This window comes from Oryzias latipes, chromosome 6, assembly GCF_053564925.1.
Source record: "Oryzias latipes strain Hd-rR chromosome 6, Olatipes_Hd-rR_3.1".
Classification (NCBI taxonomy): Eukaryota; Metazoa; Chordata; class Actinopteri; order Beloniformes; family Adrianichthyidae; genus Oryzias; species Oryzias latipes.
The window spans coordinates 1050974-1074437 of NC_136242.1; the positions used below are offsets into that span (position 1 = coordinate 1050974).

At 42.4% G+C, this 23464-nt stretch overlaps 1 protein-coding gene across 2 annotated transcripts in view; it reads left to right on the plus strand.

Moving 5' to 3' along the window:
* Positions 1-23464, plus strand: part of galnt18a (UDP-N-acetyl-alpha-D-galactosamine:polypeptide N-acetylgalactosaminyltransferase 18a) — a 267871-nt gene that overhangs the window by 180623 nt on the left and 63784 nt on the right. For both annotated transcript variants that reach the window (XM_023955406.2, XM_023955408.2), the window contains exons 7-8: positions 2904-3089; positions 12343-12480. In XM_023955406.2, coding sequence (XP_023811174.1) covers positions 2904-3089; positions 12343-12480 — 324 coding nt within the window. The remainder of the gene's footprint in view (positions 1-2903; positions 3090-12342; positions 12481-23464) is intronic.

The following is a 23464-nucleotide window of genomic DNA, read 5'->3' on the forward strand; positions in this document are numbered from 1 at the left end:
TTGCATCTGACAAGCTACAGATGTCGGTAATAATCCACGTGGAAATGGGAAATTGTTCAGCGCAAATGTAATTTCTTCTATATGTCTTTCTGTCTGTCCGTCCGTCCGTCCATCCGTCCGTCTGTCCGTCTAATTGCACCTATATCTTCTCCGCCAGACGGACACACTGACGAGAATATCAGTTTTGTACATTATTTCGTTCTGTTAACTACATTATTTATGAGGATGAATTGCACAACATGCCAATATTGTAGAACATATTTCACTTTTCTTTTTGCAAATATGTGTTCATTTGAATTTCTGTTGTAATTTTCGTTTGATTTTTTTGTTTGTTTCACTGCTGATCGATCAAACGGGTGTTCGTGTAGGCCAGGGGTCGGCAACCCATGGCTCCGGAGCCACATGTGGCTCTTTCATCCATCTGTTGTGGCTCCCTGTGACTTTGGAAAATAATGAGTATTTTACAATGATTAAATTTTATTTTAGTTTTTTCATTTTTCATGGCATTTCAAAGGCGCTGCTGGCTCCGTACGAAGCGCATGCCACGTAAAAAACAGCTTCGTAATGAGCTCATATTTATCGGGCGAGACCTGCAGAGCTGATAGCAGGAGGAGACACGCCGGGCGGCTTCAACACTCCGATCTTCTGCCGGGAACTTGACGTACCGCGGGGCAGAAACTGATGACAGACTGAGAGTTCGCACCAGCGTTGCCAGATAGAGTCACAGGTTTCCAGCCGAAGAGTCATCTGAAAACCGCCAGACCCAGCCAAAAACCGCCCAACACAGCTTTTGTTGATGTTTTTTTTCCGTACTGGACTGATAAAATAAAAGATTTTTCTAAATAAAAGATAGTTCTGAGCAATAATAAAATATGTAAAATACTGAATATTTCTTCAGCAGGCCGCCTTCTTCCATTAATTTGCTTAACCCGCTCTATCCCCGCTATAACCTGCGTCCTGCTCTATCATCCTTGTGCGGCGCTGGAACCCAAACATGGAAACATGATTACCAAGTAGAACTCTTCAAAATAATAAACCTGATCTCTCCACATTCTCAGTGTCTACCATGCATTGATGAACACATCGCTTCATGCAGCGATCAGACCACAACCAGTAGCTCCTCCCACACGCGGCCGCGGTATCATCCTTTAAAGAACACAATGTGCATCTGCAGTGATGTATGTTTCAGACGATGTCCGATTGGCCAATCTACATGTCAATCAAGTCCTGTTCTTCTCAGTGAGGATTTTGATTGGCTGGTGGATTTTAAAGAAGTACTTTATTTTTTTTTAAAATCTTTTCTGGCCCGCGATCTACACTCATGTCATTGAAGGTCGATCGCGATCGAGGTAATGAGCACCTTTGAATAATATATACATGCATAATATATATAATGATGTCAAAACGGTTTGTGGCTCCGGGTGCTTTCTTTTTTATTAGGGGCGGTCCCAAATGGCTCTTTGAGTAAAAAAGGTTGCCGACCCCTGGTGTAGGCTGTTAATTGTAAGACTTGCTTTGTGAAGTCTTCATGTTATTTATGAGAGGCAGTATTGTCATTTTCATTTTCACTTTCACATGTTTCTTCCATCTGTCGACGGTGTCGCCGTTTCTCATTTCACCCGTTTTTGTGCGTACGCCTGGGTCAGAGCTTGCGTGAAGGACCGCACATTTTCCCGTCAAGTTTGCTTTTTATAAATACCAATTATTACGTAGAGAGTGGCGTACGCCTTCTTTTGTGCGTACGCAACGTTTATAAATGAGGCCCCTGGTCTAGGTTGATGATCTTCCACAGTCTTGATTTGTGTTAATGATCCTCAGTGTATTTAAGTGTCTGGTTTTCAGTTCTTTAATGTTCTCTGTTTTGATACCTTTTTGTGTCTTCATGGGTTTTGTCATGTTCTATTTTCTTTACTAAATCTTTTCGTTTCTGCCATCAAGCCTAGCTTCCCTTTTATCTTTGATCACAGTTTTATGTCTTTCACACTTCACTGAGCTGATATTTCACACTTTCTACGTGACAGAACCTAAATCAAAACCAGAAAAACTAGGTTTTAAGGCACCACTGAATGACCCAATCCTACAGCTAAGACTCCCCGAGGGGATTGCAGTCAGAGGGGTAAACTCTACTGTACAGTGTGCAAGAATATCACATGTTGAAAAAGGTATGCATCCAAATAGATATTAAAAAGTTATTTTATCAGTTGATCATAGAAATTAAGTTTTTGCACAGAGGGAACTAACAGAAGAAAAGCAACAAAAATTAACTCTGAATAGAATTTTATTCATTGAGTCTTAATAATAAAATAAACATTTTTAGAGCATATTTTAGACATAGAATGTAATGTAATAATTTAGACTAAAAAAATAATTTACTGAATAAATAAATCCTAACTTGGCAAAAAAAAAACCTCAAACGTAACAAGCATAAAACCTGACACGATTCAAACTTAGACAGAAACAAAGGAGGAAAAGACAAGAGATGTGACTATGACTGCTGAAAAAGTAGACTTTTACACCCTAAAGATAATAATTGATTTGTGGACCACACATAAAGCAAAAATGCTCAACACAATCTGAATGTGAAAACTGTTTAAAACAAATCATAAAAAGAAAATCTGAGAAATCAAAAAGACACAGATCTGCAAAATTTTGCCTGGATTTTCTTTCTCTCTTCAAACCTATTTTTTTTAAGGTTTTCAAAATGTTTTACTAGTATTTGGCCTTATCTCACTGGAAACAGTTCTGGTCAATAATAAATCGTAAACCCTAAAGGCCTTACCTTTTTCTCCTTTTATCTCAGTTAGGCTTCTGATTCCTCTGTATAGAAGATCTTCTCTGCAGGGTTGCTTTCAGAATGAATACGAGTATCTTTTATATCTCTTGACTAATGTCTGTCATAAAAGGTGTGGCAGTGTGGGGGCAGCGTGGAGGTCTTGCCTTGCTCCAGGATCGCCCACATCGAGCGTGCCCACAAACCCTACACAGAGAACCTGACGGCTTACGTGCGCCGGAACGCCCTAAGGGTGGCGGAGGTCTGGATGGACCAGTACAGGAGCCATGTCTACATGGCCTGGAACGTTCCTCTTCAGGTAAAATCTCCTCACTCACCTGACTGAACTGAGATCTGGTGTTTTCAGTGTGCAGAACTGGTGTGCAGATGTTTACCGTTGCATGTGTCCCAGTAACCCAAACTAATGGATTTAAAAGCACCTCTTTAAAAGTCTGTTTAGCTAAGTTTTATTTGCCTGCAACAGCCTTTTCATTAAGGAGAGATCTTACAATTTAGAAAGCAATATTTTTTTGAGGATTTGAAAATTGAAATATTCCAATATGGGTTGTGAACTGTTGAATGTGGCCTGACAAGCTTAAATCAGTTCAAGATTCTGATGGTGATCATAGAAAACCTGCGGCGCATTCATTTGGTCCGTCTGTATTCACACAGTCCATCTGCAATTGAACAAAGAATGGCTCCACTGGTGTGTGAATGTGTATGAATGTCCCGGTGATGGTCAGGGGGGCCATAGGTGCACACTGGCAGCCATGCCTCTGTCAATCTGCCCCAGGGCAGCTGTGGCTACATCAGTAGTTACCATCACCAGGCATGAATGAGGAGTGGAGGAATAATGGACACACTGTAAATGCTTTGGGCATCTGAAAAAGTGCACTTAAATCCAATCCAATATTATTTATTACCAAAGTATTGGCTCACCTGCCTTGACTCACATATACACTGAAGTGCCATCCCATTCTTAACCCATAGAGTTCAATATGATGTGGGCCGACCTTTTGCTGCTATATCAGCTTCAACTCTATGGTTGTCCACAAGGTTGATGAGTGTGTTTCTAGGAATTTTTTACCATTCTTCCAAAAGCTCATTGGTGAGGTCACACACTGATGTTGGTGGAGAAGGCCTGGCTCTCAGTCTCCACTTTAATTCCTCCCAAAGGTGTTCTATGGGGTTCAGGTCTAGACTCTGTGCAGACCAGTCAGGTTCATCCACACCAGACTCTGTCATCCACGTCTTTATAGACCTTGCTTTGTGCACTGAAGGGGCCGCTCCAAACTGTTTTACAAGGTTGGGAGCATGGAATTGTCCAAAATATTTTGGTTTCCTGAAGCATTCAGAGTTCCTTTCATTGGAACTAAGGAGCCAAGCCCAAGTCCTGACAAACAAACCCACACCATAATTCCTCCTCCACCAAATTTCACACTCGACACAATGCAGTCCCAAATGTACCGTTGTCCTGCAACCTCCAAAGCCAGACTCGTCCATCAGATTTCCACTGCTCTACAGTCCAGTGGCGGCGTGCTTTACACCACTACATCCATTGCTTTGCATTGCAGTGATGTGTGGCTTGGATGCAGCTTCTTGGCCATGGAAACGCATTCAATGAAGCTCTCTGCGTTCTGTACTTGGACTAATCTGAAGGTCACATGACCTTTGGAGCTCTGTAGCAACTGACTGCGCAGAAAGTCGGCGACCTTTTTGCACTATGAGCTTCAGCATCCGCTGACCCCTCTCCATCAGTTTACGTGGTCTACCACTTGGTGGCTGAGTTGTTGGTGCTCCCAAACTCTTCCATTTTGTTCTGATAGAGCTGACAGGTGACTTTGGAATATTTAGGAGCAAGGACATTTCACGAGTGGATCTGTTGTTCAGGTGGCATCCTATGACAGTTCCACGCTGGAATTCACTGAGCTCCTGAGAGCGGCCCATTCTTTCACAAATGTTTGTAAAAACAGTCTTCATGTCTGCGTGCTTGGTTTTATACACCTCAAACTCAAACTCAAACTTTATTTATTTATATAGCGCCCTTCATTTTGGTTAAAAACACAAAGTGCTTAACATAAAAACAGATAAAACAGTCATAAAAAATGAAAGTTGTTCAAAACAGAAAACAAAGGACAATCCCACAAAGAAGGTACCCCTCCCTCACCACCCCCCGCCCCCATCCCCACCCACCCAGTTACCCCAGTAGAACAGTGAACAGAAACAAATAACTGCAGTTGAAGAAGGTCTGGCTTGGTACTGCTGTGAGGAAACGATATCATGGGGATCCATTCATTCCAAGGCCCAGCCGGACCACAGGGGCTATTACCGCAGCGCCCGCCCAACACAGGGCAGCCCAGGGCCCCATCCATGGCTATTAGACCACAGAGTGGGACCCCAGCCCGCCCAACCAGAACGGGCACCACAGCAACGGCACGCCCTACAGGTCAAGCTGGTGGTGCCCAAGAATGATGGATCCCCCAGAGGAAACACTGGAGTATAAAACATCAGAATAAAAAATAAAAATGATCATAAAATAACAACAATAAAAATAGAAAAAGACCTGTGGCCAGAACAAGTGATAAGGACACCTGATTCTGATCATTTGGATAGGTGAGCGGCTAGTTTCAGTAATAAAGTGAATAGGATGTTTATAGGAGCTTTACAGTGAGAAGGTTCTAGTTCTCTGCCATAGCACAGTCTATTGCTAAAAGAAAAAAAAGAAAACTCTTTTATGTTGAGCAACATTCCAATGTTCTTCAATAAATGTTTTAAATTGCAAGGATAGGTTGTAAACATACTTTGGCCAGAGGGGTGGGGGGGTAGAGATGGTTCTCCGTATTTGTGGATTCTGCATATTTGCGTAATGTCCCTAACCCCCCTGCGAACGTGGGGGGAATGGATGAATCAATATTTCAGTTTGGATTCATATTTGAAAATCTCTGTAGGAAACAGGTTTTCTTTTTTTGTGGCTAAAAACGGCACTTAATAATAAAAGACCTCTGAGAACATCTTTACAACAGATCAAAAGACGATCGGAGTGGGACTTTAACATTTAGCATCGGACCCATAGGAGGCCAAAAAGCTGCCTTGGTCATTGTAAGCTGTAGCTTCTTTGTGAAAAAAGTGTCTCCTGCAGCTTGTCATTGTTGCTGCAGAGCCTGATAAAACAGTAGAGGGCAGAGAGTCTGCACTTTTGTCCCCCTGTCACCAAACATCCATCCATCTTCTACACTCACTGCATCCTAAGGAGGGTCAGAGGATCACTGGAGCCCATCCCAGCTGGCAGAGGCCAGAGGCAAGGTACATTCTGGACAGTCGCAGTACAGTTATGCAACACCTGTCCTTTCTTTCATTGCTGCTTTTAAAGCCTCCAAAGCTGCAATCAATGCAAAGCTAGCCTTTTCTTTTCTGACATATGATTCAGATCAACAAACCCTGTGTAATATCACATGACACACATTATTTGTGTGTCAGAATAAATACAGTCTAATGCTTTTACTCACTCTGGAAGGAAAAAGCTGCTTAAACCTGCTTAAACCTTTTAAGCACACCACATAGTTTTTTTGTACAACTGGAAAAAGAAAACTGTCAACCAAACATGTGGTGATTTTTGTGTGGTGCAACATTAATTTTGTTTAGTTAATCCGAGTTGACGGGTGCGTGTCTTGCGGGGCGCGCACCCCAAGTTGACGGGTGCGTGTCTTGCGGGGCGCGCACCTCAAGTTGGACGGGTGCGTGTTCTGCGGGGCGCGCACCCCGAGTTGGACGGTCGCGTGCCCAGGGGGGTACGCGTCCCGAGTAGACGGTCGCGTGTCTCAAGGGGAACGCGGCCTGAGTTTGTGTGGCCGGTTGGCGTTAGTGTGTCGCATCTTAGGTTTGTGTGATCCGCGTCCTGAGTTTGTGTGTGCTCCACTTCGGGTAAAAACTTCTTTTGAAAAGAAGTTTTATCTTGGGTAGGGGGGTGTTACGGCTGTGGCCGTATTTGGTTTTGTTTTGTTCTGTGTTTTGTGTATTATTTCTGTATCAGAGTGGGACTTGTGTTTTGTGTGGATCTTTGGGTTTGTATGTCTTTGTTTGTGATTAATTTCAGGTGTGGTGGAAAGGGCGTGGCCTCCCAATCGGACCAGCTGGTGGAGGCAGCCTTTAAAGCCACCATTTGGACATCCAGTCCGTGGGAAGGGAGCCTTGCAGCAACAGTCTTCACTGCAGCTTGGCCCTCTTCTCCATTTTGGTTTTGATTTCACCTCTTGTTTAGTTGTGTGTTGCACTTTAGTATTTTGTATTCGTAGTTCTTCGTAGTTTGTATTGTTTGTGCCCACTCTGATTTAGTCTTTTGGTTTATAGTTATTTAAGTGAAGCTGTAGGGGTGAACTGCCATTTTGTTTAGTACATGTTTTCTCCTGTTTTTGTTAGGTTAAGGAGGTTAGTTTTTGTCTTTATTTTCCTTTTCCTTTGTACAGATAAGATTACATGTTTCAGTTAGTTGGGGTTTTGTTTGTTATTTTGGCCTGGGTTCACCCTGAAGCCTTTTAGCCTCACTTTTAGTTCTTGTTGGTTGTTTATTTGTAAATAAATATGGTTATTTTATGGAGACATTCGTTTGGTGCTTTTTGTTACAGTCAACTTTGGCAGCCAAACCGTTACTTTTTTATGTTCCCCCCCCTAGCACCCCTAAACACAAAGGGGGCGTAACACTGGGTCTCTTCTTTTTCCAGCCTGTCTGATGAAGCACATATCCTAGAAAGGGGAGTTCAGTTTCTCATGCCACATTCAGGCCGGATTACTGTCTTGTAAGAATTTAAGAAATTCAACAAAAGCTGTCCAAAAAAATGATTTTGATGAATGATCTCCAGAAGAAACTCTTCAAGAACCATCTTGAGAAATCTAACCTGGGCATACTGTCTCTGTCTCAGTCTCTGATATGTTTGAATCTGAAAGCGTCGCACAGAAGTTTCTGCAGCTTTGGAACTCCAGACTCCGCGAGATCCATCATCCATCTACACATGGAGGAAACTGAACACAGGAGTAGCTTCTTAAAGGAGTGAGCAACCAAAACAAGACCCCAACACAAGCAGGACGCATCCAGGAGATCAGGAAAGAAGGAGAAGAAAGACCTGCAGGTCTCATTTAAGGTCAAAGGTCATGATGCAACAGTCAGAAAAAGACTTTAGGACCAACATGAATCCATGAGAGAGTTCAAGGGGAAAGACAAGAACAAAGAGGAACATCTGGACAAATATTCTGATCAGACAGAAGAGGATGTAAGTCCTCAAAGATCTGAAGGAGGTGGGAGTGTATTTTTATTTGTATTTGTATTTATTCATTTAAGGGACAATGCATACAACAAATAGTGTAGAATACTCTAAAGGTAATGAGACACTGTAAATATGCAGGATTGTAGCCTAGGCTAATTTCCATCCTCTGTCCCGTTCTGACCATGGCCAGCCACCTAGAGACTTAAAATAAAATGAGTAAAACAGAGTAAAAATGTACATATATAGCGTAAAATTGCATTAGAAAAATGACCTGCAATCTTACGATCATGGGTCGACTGCCCTACTGCTGCACCACGGCCGCCCCATATTAGTGCAAAGGTGTTACTACAAAGGGGAATATTCTGCTGTGTTCCAACCAATTTCACATTTAAACATTTTAAACATAATTCCAAAAAAAATTAATTAAAATTGCATGCACTAAATTAGATGAACTAAGGGAATTATTAGATATTCACCTCACCCAGCTCACTCTGTTAGACAGAAACACTGCAAAGCGTGAGACAGCGCAGAGGACAGCATCATGACACATTCACCTTTTCCACCGCTAGCCTGACACAGTTAAACCAGTGACGTGCAGTCAGGAGAGGCAGGTGAGGCACAGCCTCACCTGTCATTATGGGAAGAAAAGAGAAAAAATAAATTCAATTATTATATTTAATCAGTAATTTGTGCTTTGCAGTCATTTTCCATTTAAATGTACCATTTTTGGGTGTTTTTTCTTTTCAAAATCGCTGAATTTCCGCATTTGCCGTTCAGATACTAAGTGACGTGCGATGAGGCACCAGCCCGCTGAGCCTCACCTTGGATTGCGCAATACCTATGCAGTCAGACGGTACTGCTGTCTCTCTGTATGTCGGTTCAATCACTTGTACTATATGAGCCGAGTTTACATAATTTAGCAGATGTATATGATGTACAGTGTTTGTTTTTATAAATAACTGTATGTGAGGGACGTGTTTCTTGTGCTGAGCGCTAAACGCCAGCAAAAAAGCCGCTGGGTGAGGCCAGCAGTTCTCGTGCCTCATGTTAGGGGGCGCCGGTGAGCCCTGAGATTATGACGCTAAAAATAATAGAATAAGTGTTAGCAAGCGGCAAGTCATTTTCTTCAGAAGGAACAGCGTATGGACTTCATTTACAAGTAAAGGTAAGACGATAATAAGGTTTGTGCTTTTTCTATGCTGCACTTTGTATATGAAAAAAACATGTTGAAATGATATTTTAAACAAAACACGTTAACTGTTGTCAATCAAATGGTGAATAAGTTACTCAGTATGGTTCATATGTTTGTAAATCTGACTGATGACGTCAGTGCCTCACCAGCCATTAACCTCACCGCACGTCACTGAGTTAAACTAATGTCAAAAATTAATAACTGAAATGCAACCAAAGACCACCATCCAAATAAATGTCTAATGTCTTGTAATCTGCAATCTAATTGCCTGCAATTCTTATTCCGCTGGCCTGAGCCCACTGATGGGTTGCAAGTGCCCTTCTGCAGGGCCCTGAGATTGAATCTGTGTTGTTTGTTGATTGCAAGTTACAGGGAATAAAAGTCTTGGTTCATTTTGTATGCACTAAAACTGGGTGGATTAAAAAAGGTTAAAAATTGCTATGTTTCACAAAACATACTGTATATAGCATTAGTTTTCTGTGTTTTAGAATTTAAGGTAGGGTATGGTAGGTGTAGGTACCCAAACTATTCAGCCTGCAATTACCGTTTGAGGTCCTTCAGGGTCCTGGGACTAATGCTGAAGTCACATTCTTTTGATTGGCTGTCCGTTGGTCCTGTGACGTGTCAGATTGTGATAGGACAAATTACAATACTGGTAAATGGTAAATGTCGTACACGGATACAGAGCTTTTCTACCTTCCTTGAAGGCCCAAAGTGCTTTACAGTCATAGTTCCATTCACCCTTTCACACACACATTCACAGACTGGTGGTGGCTCTGCTGCCGAACACTGGCGTCAACCTTAAAAACCAGAGTTAAGGTGGGGTTCAGTGTCTTGCCCAAGGACACTTCGACACATGAGCAGGGCAAGGCGAGAATTGAATCTGCAATCTTCCGATCAGAGGTCGACCAACCTACCGCTGCACCATGGCCACCCCATACTACCATAGAAGAAGATATTATGAGGGCCCCTGTGAACATACAGAGATCTGACAGAGCAACATTATCTTTTAAACTTGAACCTTCCCTGCCTGCAAACACAGGTCTTTTTACAAAGTGGGTTGTGGCAAAATCTCTCTATAAACATTACAAAGAATAATGTCACACACAACTTATGAAGGAAAATAACTTTAGGTTACAAAAGGAAACATGAAAATGAATATTATAGAGCTAGAGCAGATCTTGACGCAACGTAGTTTGTCAAAAGTGGGGTTACCGTAGTGTGACGTTGACCTCAGTTGAAAGGACCCCAAAGGGTAATTGCAGGCCGAAAAGTTTTGGTACCTACACTGGACTGCTGTCATTGAAAAATGTGCTCCAAATTAGTGTATATCTCCCTCTATTCTTTTGTTCTTGCACTCTCTAGCTCTCTTGTATGCTTATGTACATTTACCAGATTGTACATTTCTTTGATCTTATTGTTTAAACTTTTACAATGATTCTTCTTTTTCAAAACGTTACCTTGAGACCTTTGCACCCCTAAGTATTGACTGCACATGCATACATGGCCAATAAAAAAACCTTGAAGCTTGAAGCCAGGCTTGTTCTGAATAGGACAGCAACACAACAAATGTGTTATGTTCAAACAAAGTTACAACTTCATTTTAAACTGTGTCGTTAAAAACTTGAATCTCTGAGCACCAATGAAAAAAGTAGATATTTTTAATAAATAGGAAAGCCAGACAGAAGACTAGATGGCTGTATGGTGCCAAAAGTGGGACAAGTGGTCACCCTACTTGTATCTAATTGCTTACTGCTACATCCTCAAACTCTCAGCACTTCCTCTACAAACTACCAAAACTCTGGACAGGAAAAAATAAATGTAATAATTGTCCAATATTGCAAATGCAAGTTGCTCTGGGTAAAACATGGTAAAATATTAAAATGTATGTCTATTTGTGGTTCATCAATTTAGCCAGTTTGTTAACAGATGGACTGATCAGAATTAGAAAAGCTGTGATTCATATTCAATTTGGAAAGAGTCTTCAGGGGTTTTGTCATTTTACTCATCTTCTTCGATTTTAAGCATATGTCTAGTAACAGAATACAAAAATAACCTTTTAAAATACCTGCCCATATGGTTAACCCATTAGCACTCTTAATGTGGTACTCATTTGTAGAAAACCATGTGGGTCCGACATACAGTGGCCCAGTTACAGCCCAAGTCTTTATGGCCCAGATGCAACCCATATGGGCCTTACTTGGCTGACCTACATGGGTTCTAGCCCACATGGATCCTTTGTAGGGCCCTAACAGGTAACCCATGTGGGGGGCCAATATGGGGCCAATGTAGGCAAAACCTAATGGGGCCTTCAAAGTTTACCCCAAATAAACCCATGCCCAGTCAGTACCCACACAGCCCACCTCTTTCCCAGTTGGGGCCCACGTGACATTGCTTGCTGGGAGGGTCCACAAAACTGCAGCCCTCTACCCTCCACACAGTTCAAGAAAAAGCCATAGCAGTAAATAAGAATAGGTGCAGACCTGCTCTGTGCCATTCTCTTCCAGTAATGACTCACCTTTTCTGACTTTCTGTCCACTCATCCTGTCTCCATGCTTCACTTGCTGCCTTTGTTTGGGTTTGGAAGTGCTGCTCACAGCTGTTGTGACCACGGCAGGAGTTCCTGCTCTTTTCAGTATTCATGGGTTACTCGATTACTAATTTCAACAAACAGCGGACCAATGCTTTTAATCCTTTCCTGCAATCCAGATTGATATTTTTTAATAACATTGTTTTCTTCAAACATGGAATTGAGAGCTTTTTTTGCAAAAATAGACAAAAACAACAAAATTCAACAAGTGTCAAAAGAGGATCTTTAAGTTTAGAGTTTTGTGTTTTCATGTTTTGTGACTTTGATGTTATTTCCTTTTATTCTGCAGTGATGGCTAAAAAGGTGTCTTTTTTAGCTGGTTTGACCGCTTCATGCTGTGTCATTCAGAGTGTGCAGCAGAGCTTAGAAGGAGCTGCAGGCCCTGAAGTTGCTCGTTATTCCAGATTTTACTGCAACAATGCAGATCAGACGGTTGAAGCTTATTGTACTTATTGCTCTGCTTGAGGTTGTGGCTTTTCAGCGGGGCACTTAAACTCTAAAATAGCTCTGTTGTGTTTACTTCCTCCTCCAGGACTCAGGAATCAACATCGGAGACATTTCTCAGAGAAAAGCCCTGCGGTCCAGACTCAGATGTCGACCGTTTAGCTGGTTCCTCGCCAACATCTACCCAGAGCTGCGCTCCTACAGTGACACAGTCGCTTATGGCGTGGTGAGTTGTTTCAGGAGAACCCTTTCTTCCTCCCAGAAAATGAAATATTTGTTCACTTTCTTTATTTTTTTTCATTTCAACTTTTTTGTTGTTGTGTTTTTTAGTTAGCCTCAACAAATCACTAAAAGTCGCACAACAGCACATCTTCATTCACACAAATGCATTCTCATTTTTCAGAATATATTGTATCCAGATTTAAATATCATTCTATACGCTACAGAGTTCCTTTGCAATTGTCTGTTTGCAAATGAAAAGGATGAATGCATTTCTTGTTCAAAGCTGAAAACTAAACAAACACTGAGACAGACTTGTCCAACAATGTGTTCAGGTTGATTGTTTCAAATAACCAAAAAAAAAGAACTCAAAAACATTTGGAAAAGCAACTGACATAGAAAAGACACACAAAATAATCGATTTAAAGTAATCCAAAAATGACTAAGTAGGCTGGATATTTTAAAGATAAAACCTACCGTTCATGACTATGGTTCTGGTTCATTTTTAACACAGTTTATCACAAGATAGAAAGTCACTTTCCACCAAATACTTTAATTTTCCAAAATGCAGGAAAAAAATGTCCTTTTTGGAGACCAGGAGAGCTTCTTAAATTAATGTAACACTATTGGAAAACAGCTGCAGCCAATCAGGAACACAAAGCCCACAAGAACACCAAGCAAAACACCAAAACCTGTCCATGCTTCCCATAATCCAAGAAGATTTAAGCATCTTCCTTTTGAATAAATGGTTGTTTTCACACCAAAGTAACGTTGGTGGTTTTTTTGGTCGAGCACAAAAGTATATATTTTTTCTGTGTTTCAGTGACATTTAAGAAGACAATCCACATTTACTTTCTTTTTTGGCTTATACAGATCGAAGTTGCTGATTTCCCTGAACATTGGTGTGCTTCTGTCGCACCTGCTTGTCGGTGATATTTCTCACTAAAGCCGTTCAAACTGTAACAAAGTTTTTCACTGTTTGGAACAAAAGCAATGACGTTTTAAAGATGTTTCTGAGAAGCAGCTGATTTTAAAGCAAAGCCTCCTTTTCTGTCATGCTTCTCAGAGGTGTGGAGGTCTCCCACTTCATCTGCAGGAATGGATCTTCTTGTTTGCAACAATTCCCAGTGTTATAGCTCTAAACGTGTAATTATTCTACAGCTCTTTTTCTGTTCTCCTGTCTGTGAAAGCTCTGAGAGTTTCCACAGTTAAACTAATGAAATGATTGTGTCACTGCTCAAACAAACAATCATTAAAAAAAAACAAATAACAGCAGAGACTGGAAGACTGAATCGTTTTTCTGCCACATGACTTCTGAAAAGCTTTCTATTTCAGCTCAAGGCTTTGGGAGGATTTTGTATAATTGAAAAATGAAAGTAATTTGTGGAAAGCGAAGCAGAATTGCCCCACACCCCGCTCTGACCGCTGCTGCTGATAGAGAAAGAAAAGAAAGACTCAGTTGTTCGTCTGCTAACGGTTTCATTTCTGATTAGGATTTCTGATTGTGGGCTTTCTGCTTTTAAGACTTTTCGGTAAAAAGTGTTTCATCTTCATTGTGAGTCTAGGACTTCTGCTTCTGCTCAACATTTTGGCTTCACTGACTTTGGGTCAGGATAATTTGGGCTTAAATTTAGATAAAAAATAGTTGATCTCTAAATGAACAGTCTGAATCCCATCATGTCTGTTTCTCACAATAGAAGCTGGACAGTTTTTTCTAGTGAGCATGTGTGAGGAGGCTCTGCTGTGGGGGTGTGAGATGAAGGCTTTGCTTGAAACTGTGAATTAGAAATGCATAATATTGCAGGATTTTGAAGCGCAGATATATTTTTTTAAATGTGTTGTCCATCATCTAATTTATTTAGTAAAGATTAAACACTAAACCTTCAACTGATGTACAGTTGACAATGAACTACATAACATTACTGACCTTATAGCTTGTGCATCAGGTAGCAACTCCAGTGGTAACCTGGACATGGATTTGGTTCAGAGCAGACTAACCAGAGCAGATCCTGAAGTCATGTTTGTGTCATGAATTGCAATGAACGAAAACAGACCCAGATGGAAGGAAAACAGGAGAGAGAAGGTAAGTAAAGATGATTTGTTTCTTTGCAGGTTGTGGAGACGTTGGCGAGGATGACAGCTGGTGGCTGCAGGTGAGAAGCTGAGCGAGAGATAGGAATACAGGTTCGAGGTCATGGCGGGGCTGGAGGATAGGCATGAACAGGATCGTAGTGGAGGTACAAACGGTTCAAGGAGCGTTCCCAGGTTTCCACTTGTGGATGGTTTGTTTTCCATGGAGCAACGAACTGGCAATGAATGCTGGACCTGGATCTCCTTATGAAGGCTGCAGGTAGATGAGTTGAGTGGAAACAGCCTGGAGTCCTCAGGAGCAGAGCAGAGAGGAGAGGGGGAGGAGAGTTGCCAGAAGCACCATGACAGTTTTTCCTGATTCCTGCATTTCTCCAATTGACTGTACATGTACATATATGAGAATGGACTGCCACACAGAAAATGGTTTACTTACAGTTTCAAGAAAATGAAGTCAATTCAGAAGCCATTTATTTGCAATAGTGACGTTACCATGTTGGAGCCAGACAACGTCAGTAAACAGTGATTGGTCGGAGTTGGTCTGAGTGAACATTTCTATGGTAACCACTCTTGCCAATGAGGAGTCAACTGGTTTTTAGTCCACACCCCTACCACTTGAATGCACTCTCAGAAGAATCTGTAAATCAAACATTTTGAACATTTGAGGTGGGGGCCTGTAGGCACCACATATGTTTATTGAGGCATCTGATTGGTCAGTTTATAACTTGTCTTAATTGCACTACAGAAAAAAATATCATGAAAAAAACGAGGATTTTCAGGAAGATATTAAGAAAAGGCCGCAGTTGGCTGCATGCAGGACTAGCACATGGGAAACCAGGATTCGATTTCCAGGAGGTGCGATGGACTTCATCCAGTGTGGGTCCTTGGGCAAGACCCTTCATCCTACTGCCTAACTGTGTAGTCACAAAGGGGCCCCAGTCTGGGTCCCCCTGTGTCGCTCCCCAGCCTGGATACAATACAGGGTGTGTCAGGAAGGGCATCCGGCGTAAAACTCTCTGCCAAAACCACCTGTGCAAAACAGTGAAAGCTGATTCGCTGTGGCGACCCCTGAAGGAATAATCGGAAAGGTGAACAACAACATGTTAAAAGAGGTATCGGATCAAGAAGGATACGCTGGAGAGACCGCGTCTCTCTGCTGGGCTGGGAACGCCTTAGGGTCCCCCCTGGGGAGCTGGAGGAAGTGGCCGGTTTCCTGGGCCCGGCGGTGCTCTCTCCGCACGGGGAGGGGGTTCACATTACACCTGAGCCAGGGGTTTCCGTGTCCCTGGGGGGTGGGTTCGGGTCCTTGCCCCTGGGTGCTGGGCCCAGGGCCAAGGTGCAAATCTCCAACTGTGGCCGAGCCTGGTCGGGCCAAGTTAACAACACCCCTGGTGGGCCCCCTTTCTCCCCGGGGCGCTCCCCGTGCTGGGCGGGGGCGGCGGGCCCCTGCCTTGCTCCTCCCTGGACCATCCGTGGGCGGGGTGGGTGGCTGCCTGGAGTGTGGGGCGGGTCTCCCTTGGGGGGTCCTGGCTCGTATCTGGGGTTGGGGCAGGGGGATGCCCGGAACTCCTGGGGGGGGGGGGGGGGGGGGGGGGCTGTGGGGCCCTTTTTGGGTGGGGCCCTGCGTTGGGCTCTCCCGGCGCGGCACGGGGCTGCCCTCCTGGTTGGGCTGGGGCGGCGCTCCCTTTCCCTCTGTGCCTCCCTGCTCTCTGGCTCTGGGGGCCTCGCGGCGGTCCTGCTGGCCCTGGCCTGGGTGGCGGGCTGGGTCGCCTGGGGGGCGGTTGTTCCCTGCCTGCTGCCGTGTGGCGTTGGGGGTTCCGGCTGCCGCTGCTGATGCGGCGGGGGTCTTGGTGTGCGGATGGCTGGGCACTCTCCTTCCTTCTTTTCACATTCCACCGTCCATTTTAGAAAAACATAAACACTCACCTGAGCACAGGTGTTAGCTCACCTTTGCACTAATAGTTTGTGTGATTGAATGAATGAAATATTTCACACTAGTTGGTTTAAAGGCATAAGTATGAGTCTGTGAACACTATCTGTTTTGTGTACATGTTGACATGTGGACGTTTTTTTTTTCTTTCAGCCAGCAAGTGTGTTGATAACATTTGAGTGTGTGTGTGGACAGGCCCCGCCCTTTTTGTACTACATTTGAACCTTACCGTAATGATAAACAACCAGTAAACTTTTTGCTTTATGCTGCTTCATGGTCTTATCCCCCCCCTCCTATTATCACCCTCTTACCCCCCCCTCTCTCTAACATCCCTCTCTCTTCTTCCCTTCTTTCCTTTTCCGTCCGGTCCAACACTAAAGATTTTCAAACATGATTGAAATTAATACAGTTTGGCCTCAATTACAAAAGGGGTTTATTCAGACATACCTCTGGTTTGTCTGAAGATTAATAACCCCTGTTGTTAAAGTAAAATATGTCCAACACAAGAGGCCGTCAGCTCTCATCTGCCTGCCCAGTTGTTGGACAGGACAAGTTAAAAATAAAAATAAAAATAAAACACAGGAGAGTATGTTGTTCTGTTGTGGAGATGTCGTAATCTTCTTTAACTGACTCAATCTAAATACAGCAGCTTTTTCCTTCTGACAGAAATGTTATGGTTGCGGCCTGGCTTGGCTTGGGGGGTTGGTCCCTTTGCCTGTGCTGGGGGGGGTTGGCGGGGGCCCTGCTTGGGGGGGGGGTCCCAGCGGCGCTGGGTGGGCTGCCCATCTGCACCTGAGGCTGGGATCAGCCCTTCCCTGGCTCTGGGGCGGGACGGGTCAACCCTCTTGGGACCCCCGGTCGCTCTGGGGGTCATCCGCTTCGGCTGCGGGGTCTGGGGTGGGGTGGGGTGGGGGGCTTGTCGGCCCTGTCCTGTGGGGGGGCGTTAACTGACTCAGTCTAAATACAGCAGCTTTTCCCTTCTGACAGAAATGTTATGGTTGTATGTTTATAGCTTTAGTTGAGAATTCTGTCGGAGCCATTCTGAATGTGTGTCGATGCAGCACAGTGTCAGAGTGAGGCAGCGATGGCCCCTGAGAGCACCACTGAGAGCTTTGACCGTCCCATTTCACGCCTGGAAAGAATGACAGTTTATAGGAGTCTAGTGAGTGTTCAGTGAAGAAGCTTCAGAGAAACCAGACGAGAGAGAGTTTGGCACTCTGACAAAAAATCTTCAGTAGGCTGTGAGATCAGCTGAAGAGAAGCTGCTGAAGCCGTGGATGGAAACAGCAAAGGTGGGCCTTCATGCACGCCTCCACAGCTGGGCATTTATTTCTATGTATGAAAACCAAAAGCATCGAGGACAGCCCATGCTGCTCTTCAGCTGGATCTTTAGGGAGTTCTTGGAGTTTGAGAAGATAATGACACTTTGACGTTGGTTTGATGTTGTTGCTTGAGTAAATGTCCTGACTCACAAGCAGGATGGAAGGTTTGGCAGTTGTGGTTGACACTGAACTCTGACCTCTCTCTGAAAGAAAAACGACTTGAAATCAATAGAATCCAGATGAACACTATGCAAATGTTCAGAGGAGAGTTCAATAATGGAGTAAAGCTGCCGTTGAGATAAAGCCTCTGATCTTTCTAACAGCATGAGAGGAGGAGGACTATGTGTGAAAAGGATTAGCAGAAACTTCCATCCACCAAATTCATTTCTCAGAAAGTCTTCTCTGCACTACACCTGCCATGAAGCAAGTTTAATAGATGTTTTAAAATAGAATCTGAAGAGTAATCTGATTACAAAGCTGAAGCATTCTCCTGTCAGTTCCACAGACAGTAGTCCAAACCCATTAAGACACTTTTATTGTTTTCTTTGGAGTGCTGCTTTCTTAGGAAGTCAGCTGATTGGGTTTTCTCATCAACTGGTTTTGAAATGACACCTCTGGGAGCGTGTTGGTGCAATTTTGGTCCAATCAGTTGTAGGACATTTGGCTGTTCTTCGATTGAAGGACGTCTGTCAGTCAAAACACAGAAAACTCTTAGTTCTGATGCACGCTTGGAACAAGTTATGATCACTGTGCGTGTTAATATGTGAGTGCAGAGTCATCAGATAATAAAATATTGTAATAGCTGACAACGATTTTTCTGCCCATTTTGTACTGGACCCAAGTCCCTGGAAAATACTTGAACATGTGACTATTTTTTTTCCAGGTTCCACAGTTTTCAACCTGATTTGCTGTGTGCAGGGATGTAACTTAAAATCCCACTCTGATCATCTTTTGATCAGTTTTCAAAGTGTTCCCAGTGGTCTTTTAATTATGATTACGCCATTTTTATCCCAAATAGAAAACAAGTTGTGTCGTTTTCGCGGACATACTTTCTGCAAGGCGGCAGGAAATCATTACAAAATGGACTGTTGGCATGGAGCAATCCCACCCCCCCATCCTCTCCCCCCTGCTGAACAGTCCGAGCAGAGAGCTTGTGACTTGCCCAGCCTATTTTCGATGTCACAAATATGATCTTTTTCAAAGGCAAACTAATTGTTTCAATTTTTTTTGTCTGGTTCTGATTCAGGACAATTTGAATAAAGAAATAGTCACAAAGCAATTTTGAATTTTATACATGTCCTTCATCAGAATAAAACACACAACATCACAACACAAAAGAACATGTTAAAAACATCAAAAACACCATTTTTATGTGGCTGAATCATGACAAATCCATCCCGTTCTCCTCCTGGGTTGGACACTTTTGGTCCAGGTTTGAGGATTGTTGTTGATTTTAGTTTAGTTTACTCATCTTTAGTCATGAGTTCAGCAGTTTCTGCAGCTGCAGCACAAGTTTTAGTTTCCAGTTAAGCTGTTATTTTACACTCAGGGAGTCCAATGTTTTTCTGTTTGTCATGGTCAGATTTTGGCTGATCCTTTACCCTTTCACCACTGGAGTTTCTGCTTTTTAGTTCAGCTTGTGCGACCTTTTCTGTGTGTAGTTTGGATGTTCTCCTTGTGCATGCGTGGGTTTTCTCTAGATTCTTAATTGCCCCTAGAAGTGTGAATGTGTGGCCCTACAACATACTGGTGACCTGTTCAGGGTGAACTCTGACTTTGCCCAATAGTAGCTGGGTTGGCTCCAGTAACACTGTTATCCTAAATGGACTCAGTCTCTTCTGAAGATGGAGGGACGGACATGTGGTGAGGGTTTTTATTTGGGTTTTTCAGTCATTTTCTGGTTCTCGTCATGTTTTGTTGTGTGTTTTTTCCTCTGTCCATCACACCAAGTTTACAAAAGTTGTTTTTTGATGATTTCAGCATGTTCTTGTAGTATTTTTATATGTATATATTTATAAATGTATAAATCATAGGTTGATTGGCAACTCTAAATTGTCCAATAAGTGTGAGTGTGAGAGTGAATGGATGTGTGGTTGAAGATATTCTACCCTGCGACAGACTGGCGACCAGTCCAGGGCATCCCTTGCCTACGCCCAATTGTCCGGGATAGGCTCCGGCAACCCCGTGACCCCGAAAGGGAATAAACAGTCAAGAAGATGAATGAATGAATATATTTATAAATATATATATGTAAAGAAATTTTAAATTGCATGGATACATATCTTTATTCAAATTGTTGTTAATCAGGAGCAGATGAAAAAGTTCTGATGGAAAACATTTGTGGGTGTGACGTAGGTAGTAAAATTCACAGGCCACAAGTTTCCTGCTCTGCTCCTGTGTGATGCATCCATTTACAGACCAATAGATCCATGAAGGTCTTTGTTTTCCTCGTCTGAGCTGGAATCTGGATCTAAACTGGACGGCTTATAGCTCTGATTTTGCTCACCATTTTTGTTGCAACGGTAGTGTTAAGTTGGTTGTGTGAGGGGCTGTAAACTAGCAGGAGTGTGGGTAAACATATGGATGATGGGAAATGGAGCGGGCTTGCTCCATGCCAACAGTCCCTCCCACAACTCCGAGCCAAATTTCTAATAAACCACTGCAGAAACTTTTCTTCACGATAATGACATTTTTTTTTTATTTTGGCTTAAAAACAGCATCATCAAAATGAAAAGACACTTTTACAACAAATCAAAAGATGACCAGAGTGTGACTTTTTATTAGCCCTTTGAGTTTCCGCCACAGGCCTGGTGTCTCGTATTTCGGGTCCTCCTTCACCTCTCATGGGTGGCAGAGAACTTCCTCAACTATGTCAGCATTGGGAGGGGGCAGGGTCGTATCAAAGCTGCACAATAATAATCTAAATGAATGTGGACGTATCATTCGTTACACGTCTCAGCCTTAAAGTTCACAACAAAATATGAGTACGATGATTTTATAGATCTATGTAGACTGATTCTTTCATCCCATCCAGAAGTATCAGATTTTCTGGTTGGAACTGGTGAGAAATCTGGGAGCACTGATTTTAAAACCTGCACTGACTGGCAGCCAGCGTTGAGATCAATTCTAAGATTATTTTCAAGGTTTGTGTGTTGACAGTTGTGTTCCTTCCTATGTATTTGAAATGCACAAAAAGTGCAGAATAAATAGTTTGAACACGATTCAGAAGTTAGTCAGAAGTGTGAATAACTTTGACACGTTTAATATGTTACACAGTGAGTTTTGTGAAGTAGTGGCATCTTTTAGTTTATGTTAAATCCAACACTACAAAGTGTTTGAGCAAAATGTGTGGCAATTTTATGTGACTTTTCAAAGAAAAGCCTATTTGAAATAAAACCCTAGAAACATTAAACCGAAGTTTACGTTAGATACTAACAGATGTTCGTCAGCATTACTCTTGGTTAGGAAGCTTGAAGATTTTTGTGCTGTTTGTGTGGCAGATCTTTCCTCACACAGTACCAGCATCTCTCCTCTGATCTTCTGAAAAATACTGACAAACCTGCAGACAGAAGATCACATATGAAGGTGTGGCTCCTTCTCTCTGTAATTTTTTCGTCTTTTATTGACTTGTTGAGAGGTTTTACTTGAAGTATTTGTTTTCTTCTTTTACTATACTCTGCAGGGTTCCTCTCATTTGAATTTCTTCAATGTGATGAGAGGATTTGTCGTTGCAGATACGATGACAGAAACACGGAAACTTCCATGTCAGTCTGACAGCTGCAAGCAAAACTATTGAATCGTTTTTAAAGCAAAAGCTTTTAAGAGCTTTTATTCGTGGGTGTTTTTTTGTTTTTGTTTTGAATAAAAGAAACAAGGATAAGCATGGTCTCAAGGCAATGCGTTGCTAATTTTGTAAAATGAGTTTATAATTCTCTGTGGATTGCAGCCAAACTGCATGAAGAACCCGTAAATCTCTGCAGTGCAGGTGCTTCTTCTTCTTGAGTTTGTTTCTGAGCAGCTGCCAGAAAAGGTGAAGGTTAGTTTCTGCATGACTTTTTTCTGGCAGGCAGTAATAAGACTTACAGTACTTCAATTTGTCACCGTTTTGCCACACAGCTTGAGTTCTTGAGTGCATCACTCTGTCATGGTGGAGTAATTAATATTGCAGTGACTGAGAGGCAGATGGAGGGAAGCGTGGGAGGCCAGAAGAGGCACACATTTGTCTGTCTTGTCTTTAAAAATAAATATAAAAAAGTCAGAGATGCTGTCTTTTAGAGAGATTACATATTTGTTACACGTTATGCTTTCGTCTTTCATTTCTGTGGGTTTAGCTTTCTGACTTGAAGATGAAAAAAACAGTTTAGAACCAGAGGCCAGTTTATGCTTCTGCACTGAAACTATGGAACGGAGGATGAACCTCACGCCATTGCCTGATGAGCACCCCCGCAGAAACCCACTCACTGCTTTAGTTTGATTTCTATTCTGATTCTGAAGGTTTATTTTAGAAAACTACTGGATTCTCTCCACCACATCCAACTCATTCTTAATGTTTGGTCACGTTTTAAAAAGCTGTCTAGTTTCTTTCAATGGATTGAAACCCCCAAGCTAGCAAAATTAACAAAAAACAAACATGCTTGATCCATCCATCCATCCTACCATTTATAAATCCATCCATTTACCCATTTATCCATCCATCCATCAATTTTGCTTAACTTTAGGAAACTAACATGTGAATGGATTTGACATTCATTCTAGTTTACTTGTTTGTTTAGACACATTTTTATCCCTTGTGCTATCTTAGATGACCCCCCCCCCCTTACATTGACGTGTTCTTCCTACCATGACAAAGGTGGATAAAGGTGGAAAGATTTCATGTAATCCATGGACACCAGTGAAGATCACAAATCATTGAAGAAAAAAGGTTCAGAGCACTGTCTAGTGGGTCTAGATGACCCAACTCCCAATGTTAAAGTGCCTAGGATAGCACAAGGGTTACACTTGATGATCTGGAAGAAATCCAAGAATCTGGAAAACTTCACTGTTCAGTAGCAGGAATTTCTGTCTGAGTCTCAATGGTGGAAGTTTTGACCAGAGATGTTCTAAAGATGACTAAAGATGTTATGGATCCATTTTAGGTCAGAGTAACGGATTTAATTTGATTGTTCAAAATGCAATAACCTTTTTATGTTGCTGAAATGATGTTTTTTCTAATCAAATCTTTGAATTTTGTAGTTAAACTCTGTTTTTCTCAAACCATGCTGTCAATTATTGTTTGTGTTTCAGCCTCTCCATATAAAGGTCACCACAGTGAATCATCCCCCTCAATCTAACCCTTTCCTCCGCATCCTTCTATGGCACACCAACTACTGTGTGAAGTGATATTTATGCCACTCCGTTGCAAACAAAACTTTTTAAGTAGCAAAGGAAAATATTCAATATTTGCTTTCAAAAAATAGTTTTATGTTTGCAACACACAGAAATACCTACTGAACAGTGAACACAAACATGTGTTGTGTCTCCATATTTTTGATTTTGCAATCATAAGTTTAAGTTTAGCTTGACATAGGGTTCCTCCTCTAAGTCCTTCACTGCTGTCTTTCCTTTACTTTCACTGCCTACGTCTTCCTCTTCTTCTTCCACCAACAATTGTT